Source organism: Petaurus breviceps, unplaced genomic scaffold (assembly GCF_028583685.1).
Source record: "Petaurus breviceps papuanus isolate PSGF00001 unplaced genomic scaffold, PetGlider_PUasm1.0 90740, whole genome shotgun sequence".
Classification (NCBI taxonomy): domain Eukaryota; kingdom Metazoa; phylum Chordata; class Mammalia; order Diprotodontia; family Petauridae; genus Petaurus; species Petaurus breviceps.
Genome location: NW_027187330.1, coordinates 5,623,055 through 5,635,899, shown reverse-complemented (window position 1 = coordinate 5,635,899; position 12,845 = coordinate 5,623,055). Strand labels below are relative to the sequence as shown.

The window sequence follows — 12,845 nt, the reverse complement described above, 5'->3', positions numbered from 1 at the left end:
TATTACTATATATACTATAGTGTATAGCATACTACTATATATAGTATATACTATAGTATACAGCATACTATTACATATACTACATATACTATAGTATATAATATACTATAGTATATTAGTATACTTATATTTACTATGGTATACTATATAGTATACTATAGTATTACACTATACTATATGTAGTATAATACTATATTATTAATGATATATGCTACATATAATATAGTCACATATACATGTTATATACCAATAGTTACATATATCTGCAATTATACATAGCTTATATATAAATATATGTATATAATATATAAATATAGTTATATTTTTCTTCAGGGAAAGATCTCATTATCGAGGGTGTAACTTCTATGTTTACCAAATTGATGGGGGAAAAAAACCACCTTTCATGCAGAATGGGATAGGGGCTGTGATTTCAACGATAGAACAAACTCTTAGGGGAGGAAATTCCCTTACCAAATCACTTTCTCTGGAACTTGTATTCTTAGTGTTAACTATATCGCTGAAAGATTAAGTGAATTGCCCAGGATCACACCACCTATTTATGTCAGAGGCTGGCCTGGAAGCTGGGACTTCCTGGTTTTAAAGCTGGCTCTCTAGTCTCTACCAGACACTGTCTTTAATGCAGTTATTATGGGGTTTGTGAACTGGTCTATGAGGAAAAGAAACCACGAGTGAACGTATGCCCATTGTGGTCTCTAAAAAGCCCCTGCCATGGTCCCTTCCCCTCCCCTCTCCACTCCTCCCAATCCCATCTGGACCCAGCTGCCTTACCATGCCCTCCATGCCATGGGGGAGAAGCAAGACGATGCCGTTGTGCCGTACCCACTTGGCCTGGCCACAACTGATGAACTGGTCGATGATGCACTGAGCGGTGTTATAGAAGTCACCAAACTGGGCTTCCCAACACACAAGGGCATTGGGACTGGCCATGGCAAAGCCAAGCTCAAACCCTAAATATCAGTGACATGAAGAGAGAGTCACTGGAGGAAGGTCCCACCATCCTCTTCCCTAATCTAAATTCCCTACCAGGTCCTACTCTACCCCTTCTGCCCAGATAGCACACGAAGAGATTCCCAACCCCAGTGACTGTCAGTGACCCTGATCTCAAGGCTCTAACTCACTGCTCATTTCAAAGAGGCATCCATTTGTGCAAATGGATAAGCTACTGTTGAGTGTCAGTTACACCTGAAGCACATGGTTTGGGGCCTGATGTTGCCCAGGTAGATTGGTTACACACTAGGAGCTGCCTCAGGCCCAGCCCCAAGCCTGTGTCTGCAGGCAAAAAAGCAGCAGATCCTTGTGCAAACTTCATTCCCTTTCTGAAACAGGTATCAGCTCTCCCATCATGGCTTAGCACAGCACAGCTGCAGCTCTGATCTCCCCCTCAATCTCTTCTCTTCCCTTGGGACCCAGCTTGGTCAGGACCCTTGCCAGCTTGACTTGAGATTAAAAAAGCCAGGATATCCATCCCCAAAGATCAGTCAAAAGCAGGGACAAGGGTGCCAAATAGCTGGACACACCTTTATGTATGGAAAGCGAAGGCTTGGCCATCCTTCATTTAGGGGAAAGAGGCAGGAAAGCAAATCCAGGAGGCTGTGGGTCTGGCCCCTGCAGCTGGGCAAGCCTATCAGGGTCACTGTTAGCAGCAAATCCACTCCCCACGTAGCTATTTATTTCCAGATGTGTATCTATGTGCTCAAGGACACATGAATGCATTCATATATGTACACATGTGGGCATGGTTAGGGAACCTACAGCCATGGAGGAGTCTGGGAAGGAAGAGACAATACCAGAATAATTTTTTTTAAGTGTCAACTCTCGACTTTGTCTATGGGTAGCTTGGGGCTGGATCATCAGATCAGTGATGGAGAGCAGAAGGGCCTTAGAGGTCCTCTGGTCTATCCCCCTTCATTTTACAGATGAGGGAATCTGATGCCCAGAGAAGTCACCAAGGTCACAAGATAGGGACTGTACTGAGAGCCCTCAATGCTAGAAACAGGACTCATTCCACTACAGTGGCCTAGGGACGAGGGGATAAACTAGAATATCTCATGAAGACAAGTCTGGCCAGAGATTATCCTCTCCAGGATTATTACCTTTCTCTCCCTAAACCAGTTCTGCCTTTGAACTTCCTTAATTCTATTAAGAATAACACCATTCTGGGGGTGGCTAAGTGGTGCAGTGAGTAAAGTGCCAGCCCCAGAGTCAGGAGGACCAGAGTTCGGTTCCTGCCTCAGACACTTAACACCCGCACAAAAAAAACTAGCCATGTAACCTTGGGCGAGTTACTTAAACCCAACAGCCCTACAAAAGGCAAAAAAAAAAAAAAAGAATAACACCAATCTTCTATTTAAGTTGGCTGAAAATCCCAGTCTTTGAATTTTCCCACTCCTGCCCACCGCTTTCATCCAAACAATTGCCAAATTCTGTCAATAGCTCTCGAAAACTTTCGTGGTTCCATCCCCACCTTTTCTTCTCTACAATGACCCCATGGTGACTGTTACAGTGTCTCCTAATTGGTCTGCTATCTCTAGTTTTTTCCCTCCCAATACCCTGTCCCCACAGTTCTTCCAAAGCAAGAGCCCGGACCCACCCAGGACTCCATATTCTGAGAGGGAGCTGTTGCATACGGTGTAGGGGGCCTGGTCGGGCCAGAGGTGATTCATAGGGACACACGTCCTCCGGTCAACTTCCTGGTCATGTAGCACATGGTGCCGGTGACTACAAGCAAACAGAGACAGAATTATATGTTGGGGACCAAATTTATTATTTTTTTCTGTCTTCTCATCCAACTCATTTTCAGGGCTGGAGATGTGGCAAGTTGTCAAAAGATGCTCATTGAACAAACACTGTCTCCAGAGATTTTTCCCCCTCCTTCTCAATGTTTCCCACAACATGGGATGGATCCCCTGGATGGAATGGATGGAATGCTGGCCTCAGAAAAGCTAGCTGCTAGGTCACCATTTCCCCCCCTTACTACTGGGGAGGTTCCTTGTACGAAGGAGTTAGAATCAGATCTGCCATGGTTATTAGACCACAGAGGTCAAACGCATTTACCTTCAAGACCCAGTTAGACTCTTACCTTCTCCAAGAAGCATTCCCTGACCTTCCTACTATCATGGGCTATCATAGCACCCTTCACCCAATACCATACTTCCTCCAATAGACTATAAGCTTCTTTAAGGTAGATGTCACATCTTATACAAAGGATCATAGATTCAGAGATAGAAGAATGATGCATAAGGCCCCAGAGAAATGAAGTAAGCTACCTGAGGTCACGCAGGGAAGGAGAGGCAGAAATCTGAACCCAAATCTGCTGATTCCTGATACAGCCCCCTTTTCCACTGTGCCACACTCACATCTTGTATCTCCTCCTGTCCCAGCCCCTAGTCCTTTCTATGCCCCATTTCCCCCACCAGTGCACAGGACTCTCATTCAATCAATAAGCATTTAGTAATTGCCTACTCTGTGTCAGGTGCTATGCTAGGCACTGGGAATACAGAGAATGGCAAAAGACAGTCCCTGATATCCAGGAGCTCAAAGACTAATGGGGAAGACAGCGTGAAGACAATTCCATACAAACTATGTATACATACACATATATGTATCATTGTATATATAATATACATACATACACACACATATATGATCCAAGTGGAGAAAAATCAACAGAGGGGAGACAGTAGCATTAAAGAGGCTCAGAAATGGATTTTTGTAGAAGGAGAAACAACGAGCCCTCAACTGCATGAGTCAGACTTGCCAAGAGAACAGACGTGCCAGCTTGCCCAAAGAGTAGCTCAGGGCTTTGGACTCAAGACCCTGTTGTCCTCAACATTTTTCTCCCTGCCTTATATAAAGACAAAGAAGGAATGCTTATCAAATCTGCAGATCGTAGGATTATGAATTTGGGGGTCATCTACATCAACCCTATCATTTCACAGATGAGGGACCAGGCCCACCAAGGCTAAGTAGGAAAGAAAAGAAGGAAATCTGCATTTATTAATCACCTACTATGTGCCAGGGACTCTACAAAGGGCTTTATAAATGTTATCTCATTTGGTCCTCATAAGCACCCTGGGAGGCAGGTGTTATGATTATAATGTTCATTTTACAGTTGAGGAAACTGAGGCAGGGAGGTTAAGTGACTTTCCCAGACTCACACAGACTCCCAGAAATGTCTGGGGCTGGATTTGAACTCAGTTCTTCCTGACTCCAGCCCAGTGCTCCATTCACTGCGCCACTGAACTGCCTTCTAGTCACCTGCCCAAGGTCACAAGGCAATAAATAGCAGAGCTGAGATTCGAACCCAGGTTCTACAAGTCCTGCTCCAGCCCTCTTTCTACTATGTCATGCTGTACTTTTTTCCTGAAGAACTGAATTAAGTTGTGTATTAAGCACCAGGCAGCTAGGTGGCACAATGGATATGGCACTGGGCCTGAGTTAAAATCTGGCCTCAGACACTTACTAGCTGTGTGGCCCTGGGCAAGTCACATAACCGTGTCTGCCTCAGTTTCCTCATCTATAAAATGAGCTGGAGAAGGAAATGGGAAACCATTCCAGTGTCTTTGCTAAGAAAACCCCCAAAAGAGGTCATGAAGAGTTGGACACAATTGAAGACGAGTGAACAATAAAATTAAGCACTTGGGGTCAACATCCATGGGCCGGAGGACCCCACTAGCTTGGAAAGCAAGCAGACACATACATTTATTAAGTGCCACAAGCCAAGCAGGGGGCTAAGAGCTAGGAGGGAGAGACATGCTCAATGAGACCACAGGGGTTTGAGAGAAATAGAGGAGAACACCGCCTGGAATCAGAGCCCAGCTCCAGGCCTTGTTCACTGCCTGACAACATCACGTCATATCTCTGAGCTTCAGATTCCTCTTCTGGGGAATGGGGTGGTCATGTTGTAAGTGCCTGGCTCTCCTGGAAGCAGGTGGTAAGGTGAAGGGTCAGATCCATGTGTGAGGCTTTTATCATCATTCAGTTACCCCGACAGCTCGGGACAATTGGCCAACACCAGCAAGCTAGGAATAACTGCCGTGTCTTGCATTTTGTTTTTAAAAGCCAGATGCATCTATACGGGATGGGGGAGACCCACCTGGAAGTGACTCCCATAAAAACGATAAAGTAAGCTAAGAACAGAAAAAGCAGACACAGCAGAGGGCCCTGGATGCCAGTCTAAGGAGGCTAGTCCTTATTCCAGACACCACGGCACGTCCTGTCAGACAGGTCCATGAAGAGGCCTGGTGTGATCACATCTGTGGCTGAGGGAGATGACAGAACAGGATGGAGCTGGGAATGGCATACTGAGAGTAAAGAAATGAAGGGAACTGCAGTCCCTGGGGGAGGCCATGCAGGCCTGAACTACCACGGTGGCTCATGGGGATGGAAAGGGAGGGATGGAGCCAAGGCTGGAATTAACAGAATCCGGCAACTATTTACATAGGAGAGGTGAGACAGAGCAGGGAAAGTAAGACAGATATGGAGGCTTTGAGCCTCAGGGAAATGGAAGAACTGGGATAGGACCAGATCTTTGTTTGGTTTTGGTTTCGGGTTTTTTTAGTTATAGAGAACTCTCAGGTTAGGAGAGTTCCTCTACTAGTACAGATAGGCACCTTCTCAGCAACTTATCATAGAAAGTTGTCTGGGGCACTGAGAAGTTAAGTGACTTGTCCAGGGTCATATAGTTGTGTTAGCTGTGGGACCTGCACCCAAGCCTTCCTGGCTCATTATCCAGTAAGACATATTGTCTTGTGAATAACAGGAAGAAAAATCAGAAGGAGGGAGGGATAAGCTTGAAGAGGAAAGATCATGCAGAAGGGAGAAGTGTTCCATGGTATCAAATGCTACTAAGTGATCAGGCAGCAGCAGAACTGAGGGGCATGAGACAAATGCAGCATTGGGCCATCAGGAGCCCAGTGGTGATTATCAAGGGAATCTATTCAGTAAAGTAGAGATGTTAGCCATCTTGCATGGGGTTAAGGAAAAACAGTTCATTTTAATTATTATTTACTTATCTGCTTGGTATTAATTTAGCTATTTATTTTAATATTATAAGGAGGCCTTCCATCCAATAAGCTGAGGCACCTAGGTGGCGTGCTGGATAGAGTACAGGAGCTGGAGTCAGGAAGAGTGAGTTCAAATTCAGCCTCAGAAACCTATTAGCTGTGTGACCCTGGACAAGTCATTTAACCACCTTATGCCTCAGTCATCTGTAAAATGGGAATAATAACAGCACTCACCTCACAGGTTAAAATGAGTTAATATATGTAAAGCACTTGGCAACCCGTAAAGAACCACATAAATGTTACCTTTTTTAAAAGAATGAGTGGATGGGGAAAAGTAGAGGAAATCAGGTGTGGAATAGTCATTTGGCAGAAAAGATGATGAGAGAGAGAGAGAGAGAGAGAGAGATGGAGCTAACTTGAAGGGGTAACTGGAGTTGAGAGAAATTGTAAATTTTTTTGTTTTAAGGATTACAGAAACTGGATTGTGTCTGTTACACTTGGGGAAAGGAGGAAATCAAAGATTCAAGGGAGAAGAGTAATTAAGGGAGGAAGATCCTGGAGGAGGTGAGTGTGGATAAAAAGGAAACGTACTCAATGTAGCCCATAGAGTCTCTAGGATGCCATGTAAATGAATGGTACTGCCCAACAGCACAGACCCACATGGAGCTCTGGCCCTGAAAAGTCTTTACTCCCATTGTACAGGCATGTAGACAACTTCTTCCCTCCTCTGATTTCCTCTCACTCACCCCCACCCCCTTCCATGGTCCTGTGATCCTATCAGTGAGTTCAAGGTCACCATCACATCTCCCTCATGCTCCACCATTGTTTACAAGAGCAGGCAAATCAGGGCTTGGAACAGTGACATTAAAGCCCAAATGACATCTAGTCTGCCCATGGCTGGAAATTTGTTTCCTTGGTACCATCTTCTACCCAAAGAGCCTTCTCTCAGGACCAACTATGTTTTAATCCTTGACTGGTCCACTCCCCATCCGTCACCCTCTAATGCCCCAACCCCGCTGTTTAGCTCCATCTATCAGCATTACAGGAGCCCATTATCCAAGCAGAGATGCCTGAAGCAATTACTGGAACCCATTAGCTTCCCGAGTAACGATCGAGGCTAACTGAGTGAATCCTTCCAATATGGTCAGCTCTTCAGTCATTTGCTTGAGCAGGGAGGATTATTGGGCCCCTTGGACGTTTTGGCAGCTCAACGGAGGCAGCAAAAAGACTGCACGCCCCCTGAGCAGAAGAGAGAAGTTGCCCTCGTTAACATCTCAGCCAGGTAACGAGCCTCCTCACGGGAGGTTAAGGGGCCACGTGAGCGCCTTACTTAAGACCCCATGTCAGCAAGAGAAGACCTGAGAGTTGGGACAAAAGGTGAGAGAGAGTGGCAGGGCATACTCCAAGGGTAGATACTGCTTACTCCAGTGATGCGGGGGTCAAGAGACCTAGGCTAGCAATCAGATCTGCTACAGACAGGTATTACTACTACCCTGGGAAAGTCACTGTTATTACCCCTGTAGACCTCAGTTTCTACATTTGCAAAGTGGGAACAATGATCACAGGGTTATCATGAGGATTAATGTGGGAAAGTGTTTTTAATAGATCTAAAGCACTTTACAAATATAAGGATTTATGATTACAGTAAAACCTTAGCTGTCCAGAATCATTAGAACATAAGTCAGCTATACCTTCAAATACCAAAAATATTTTTTTAACCCTGAACAGAATTTTTATAAAATACATTAAATCTTCCCTGACTTCTTAAAGAGTGTGCTGGACACATAAATTAACCTTCTCTTGATGACTCAAGATTATAATTGAGCTAAAATTCAAGAATGTCCTTGAGGGCTGCTGAGATATATGTGGTTGTCTAACCCTATACTAGACTGCCATGCTTTTGAAGGTCTTTTATATCAGCTTTTTAGTTTCTGATGGGTCACTCATCACCTCCATCAGTGTACCTAGCTGTATGCCATCTCCTTTGACCCTTCTAATTGGCTGCTCCTCATTTGCTACAGACTAGAAAGCTAGATGATCAAGTTTATTAGAAGTATTAGTAAAGTAAGAGTTAATAGGCCTTGAATGTAGACTCAAGGGACTCTTCTAATTATAAAGTACATGGACCTCTAGAAGTAAAGTGACATTCATTTTGGCTACTCAAGGTCATGTCTGATTACTTTCTGATTCTTAGCTATGTTTTGGATAGATTAAGTGATACTATATTAGTTTAGATTAGGTTAATATGAACTCTTTGTCAACTGCTTCACTATTTCCAGCTTTCGCTTTATCCTAGAAAGAGGGGAGATGCTCTCTTCAGCCCCCTCCCCCAAGAACTCCTCACCTGAACGTGCCCCTCTCCACATCCTGCCCACTCAGCCGCACATGGATCCCCTCTTTCAAGAGGGAGCCGAAGGTCATGTACTCGGCCAGGGCCCAGTCCACCATCCGACTCTTGACCAGCTTCACTCGACTTTTCAGGATACGAGAGAGCCCTGGAGTAGGGGAAGAAGGTCAGCCTGAGAGGATTCAGACTCAGCTAAGAGGCCAGCTGGAGCACGGCTGGGGACATCTCCCATCTCCATTTAAACAGGACTGTTTGGAGGTCACCAGCACAGACGGGCTCTGCAGGCTAAGCAGTAGCCTTATGTTTGGGGAGGGGAAAGGGGCTCTACTCTGCCCATTTCTCAGACTGCGGAGCCAGAGGATCTGAGTTCAAATCCCACCTCTAACACTTACCTGGGTGACTTTATACCAAGTCACAAGCTTCCTGAGCTTCAGTTTTCTCTGTAAAATGAAGGGGCTGGACTCCATGGCCTCTGAGGTCCTTTCCAGCTGTAGATCTATAAGCCTATGAACATCACTGGGTTTGTATACACTCACTCTCTCTGATCTCTTTCTCTGTACTTTATAGCCTGTCTCTGTCCACCTCTTGTCTTGTCTCCTCCATATTCTATACAATGTACATATGTATATGAACATACCTACATACTAAAGAGGGGAGGAAACCCCAACAGATCCCAAATGACAGTGAAAATAAAGCAGTACAAAGGAAATGGGATGGAATAGGACTGAACCTACGATTCTATTGATCCCAGGGAGGTCCAGGTGAGGAAATTCTCTCCACCAAGGCAGATCAGCAACTATTCTGCAATTTACAATCTAACCAAGTTGCCCGGAGGCACTAAAAGGTTAAGTGACTTTTCCAAGGTCACCAAGTTTAGGCAAGAATCAGGGGTCTCTCCAACCCCAAAACCAAGATACAAAGTCCTCTTGGACACAGAAGGAGACAGACCAGGACCCTGAACCCAAGAGCCCCAGAAATAACAGTGCCACTCAGATCAGCCCCCCTACTTCTCATTCAACCTCTCTAGTCACTGACCAGGGAATAAACACTTGTGGAAAGTAGACCTAAAGCTGCCTCCTCAGTGGCCACAGCTGCCAAAGACCTAGAAAAGAGTGTTCTCCTTTCCCAGATCCATGGCACTGTAAAATGGTTCAGCATTAGAAATGGAGGTGGGGGGTAGCTAGTGGTGCAGTGAGTAAAGCGCCGGCCCCGGAGTCAGGAGGACCCAAGTTCAGTTCCAGCCTCAGATACTTAACACCCACACACAAAAAAAACTAGCCGTGTAACCTTGGGCAAGTTACTTAACCCCAATTGCCCTCCCAAAGGCCAAAAAAAAAAAAGAAATAGAAGTGGTTTTATTGGTGGAAATAACATTTTTAAAAGGCACGTTCCCATCTGCTTTGCTGCTGACATCTCTTAGATATCTTGTCTCTCTTTATGAGAATGTGAGCTCCTTGAGAACAGGTACTGTCTTGCTATCCTATTTTTACTACCAGTTCTTTGCACATAGTAAGCATCTTTTGGGGTCTTCTTGGCAGAGATACTGGAGTGGTTTACCATCCAGCTCACTTTACAGATGAGGAAACTGAGGCAAACAGGGTTAAGTGACTTGCCCAGGGTCACACAGCTAGTAAGTGTCTGAGGCCAGATCTGAGGTCAGTACTTCCTGATTCTAGGCTGGCATCCTATCCACTCTGTCACCTAGCTGCCCTGCAGTAAGCATCTAATGGATGTTTTTCATTCATTCATTCATTCATTCATTCATTTATTCATCAGCCATGCTTCCTCTCAAAAAGGAAATAATCAATGAAAATAGAAGTGCTATAACACGACTGTCTGGATAAACCATGGAAATGTTTGACATGATTGTACATATATAACCTATATCAGATTGCTTGTTGTCTTGGGGAGAGAGGAGGGAGAAAAACTTGGAACTCAAAATCTTACAAAAATGAATGTTGAAAACTATCTTTACATGTAATTGGAAAAAAATAAAATACTATTAAGTGCAAAAAAAAAAAGAAAATAGAAGTGATAGGTCCAAGGTTAACAAATCAAAAAGAAAAATAACTGAGTTAAGAGACTAAATTGTTTAAAGGTGGAGGTCTATGTAGCTGTCACTCCACAAATGCACCAAAGGCAACTCTGGTCCCAGCACACCCAGATTTTGGCAGCAGGGACCCAGTACAGAGATATGAACTCTCAAAGGCAAGACTCTCCCACTTCCTAGCCTTAGACTCTAAGGAGAATTCTCCATTGGCTTTATATGGTACTAAAGGTTTTCTCTATTCCCAACCAGCATGGCCCATTCCAACATGGCCACATCATACATCCTGCCCTCCCGCCACAGCCCCAAACCAGGCTTCTGGGGAGGTGCTGGAATAGCTGTTAATCCTCCTTAAATTAATTCTTTGGATTAGTTTCATTTGAAAATGTAATTGGAGTGTCACAGCCAATCGAAAGCCACCCTCACAAAATACACCAGGCCCTTCCCATTAATAACACAAGGAGGCATCCCATCCAATAAGCTGATGCCAGCAACAATTAATAAGCCCATTCCCAGGAGTTATTACAGTCCTTAAGGGACCTGAAGAATATTTCTAAAGAGGCTAAGGGAATGGACTCAATGTGCTTTTCAAATTGATGTCACATCTTCAGTCCAGTCAAGACCATTATAAGCTGAGCCCAGGAAGAGGGAAGGGACTCTCAGAGGCTAAGAAAACAAGAAGAGCCAAAGGAAGTCTGTTCTACCCAAGTGCATGAAGTAAATCTTCCCCAGACCCTGGCTTCATGTGGCCATTTCTTCTTGGACTTTGGTTGCACTGTTCTCTTGGCCTAGAATGTCATTCATCTCTCCGCTTCTTTTTTTTTTTGGAGGGGGTAAGGCAAGGCAATTGGGGTTAAGTGACTTGGTCACACAGTTAGTTAAATGTCAAGTGACTGAGGCCAGATTTGAACTCAGGTCCTCCTGACCCCAGGGCCAGTGCGCTACTCATTTCACCACCTAGCTGGTCCCATCTCTCTACCTCTCCAAGGTCTACACAGACTCCAGGGCCTAATTCAGGTCCTGCATCTGACCTGAAGCCTCTAATATCTCTCTCCTCTGAATTCCTCTTGTTCCCATCATCTGTACCATTTCCTAAGTGTGGCCTTGTATGTAAACATTAATATATTATCTGATCTTTTTCCTTCCATGCTTCAGGGAATGAACTCACTTAGGATCCATCCTTGAGGAATGAATGGAGGGGCTTCTGTGGCAAGCTTAAGGAAGCATCTCTCATGTGTCTGTTACGTGACCCTAAGAGCCTTCTCGCTGGTTAGCAGCAGGCACTGGAAAGGTTAACATCCTCCTTTCCCATCCTTTGAGGGAGCCGCACTCTAGCCCATCATGGCCTCAGGAGCCCAACTCACCTCCGTGGATCTTGAAATCCTCAAGGGGCACTGAGCTGGCCACATTACCAATGTGTGAGAGCATCTCCTCAGGGATGCCCGTGGTAGGGCATGTCATGCTCTTGGGCTCTCCATCCACAGTGAAAAAGCCTAAGAGACAAAACATCAACCACAGCTGATCAGAGGTGATCTGGAGAGTAAAGGGAAGAAAACAAGAGGAGAGAAGGCTATCTGGGCAGCGAGACTCCTGGAAGTTCAGCTTCCCTGAGGTTGGGAGGCCCTGAGTACATCCCCAGGACTTCTCAGGATATTGTTATTAGAGCTACAACTTCTCTGCTCATCTCCTTAGCCCAGCACTGAATGCTTTCCATATCTGAGCCTGTTTCATCTTCTCCTGCCCTACTCCCTCCCAAACACATTCAGTCCTAACCACATAGATCTAATTGGCCCCTGGACGTACTTTTGCTTTTGCAACAATAATAATTATAATAATAGTTGACACTAATAAAGCCCTTTAAGGTTTATGATGCACATCCTATACATGACCTCATCCAACCCTCCCAGCAGTCCTGGGAGGGAAGTGCTATTATTATCACCCCCATTTTATAGGTAAGGAAACTGAGGCTAGTGGAGATCTGACGTGCACAAGGTTACACAACTAGTAAACATCTGGATTTGAACTCGGCCCTGACTCCGGCTCCAACATTTTATGCACCATGAAACCTAGCTGCCTCTAAGTATGCCCCAGAGATCACAGAGACACCACTTCCACCGTACACACTTCGAAGCTGTCCTCACGCGTCACCAGCCTTACCGGGCCATGGGGAATCCAGCCAGTGTTTAATATGCAGAATCTTCTCATCCTTGGACCTGGTATAAGCTTCTTCACAAATCCTGTCATATTTGGCGATTTCTTCCTGTAGCAAAGACGAATGTGCTTAGCGAAGACCAAGAAGGCTCATGTCCATTCTCCACAAAGACCCCAGATCCCAAGGGCCTCTGTCAACCAGGACTCCATCCAGATCCTCCTGGCTGCACCCAGAGCTGGCTGAGAGCCTCAGGGGAGCACGGGACAGAAAGCA

The 12,845-nt window shown here is 45.2% G+C and overlaps 1 protein-coding gene across 3 annotated transcripts in view; it reads right to left on the bottom strand.

Moving 5' to 3' along the window:
• OGDHL (oxoglutarate dehydrogenase L) overlaps positions 1–12,845 on the bottom strand; it is a 63,301-nt gene that overhangs the window by 8,540 nt on the left and 41,916 nt on the right. For all 3 annotated transcript variants that reach the window (XM_069067224.1, XM_069067226.1, XM_069067225.1), the window contains 5 exons: positions 12,578–12,680; positions 11,785–11,913; positions 8,371–8,521; positions 2,612–2,739; positions 790–968 (listed from right to left, as the gene is read on the bottom strand). In XM_069067224.1, coding sequence (XP_068923325.1) covers positions 790–968; positions 2,612–2,739; positions 8,371–8,521; positions 11,785–11,913; positions 12,578–12,680 — 690 coding nt within the window. The remainder of the gene's footprint in view (positions 1–789; positions 969–2,611; positions 2,740–8,370; positions 8,522–11,784; positions 11,914–12,577; positions 12,681–12,845) is intronic.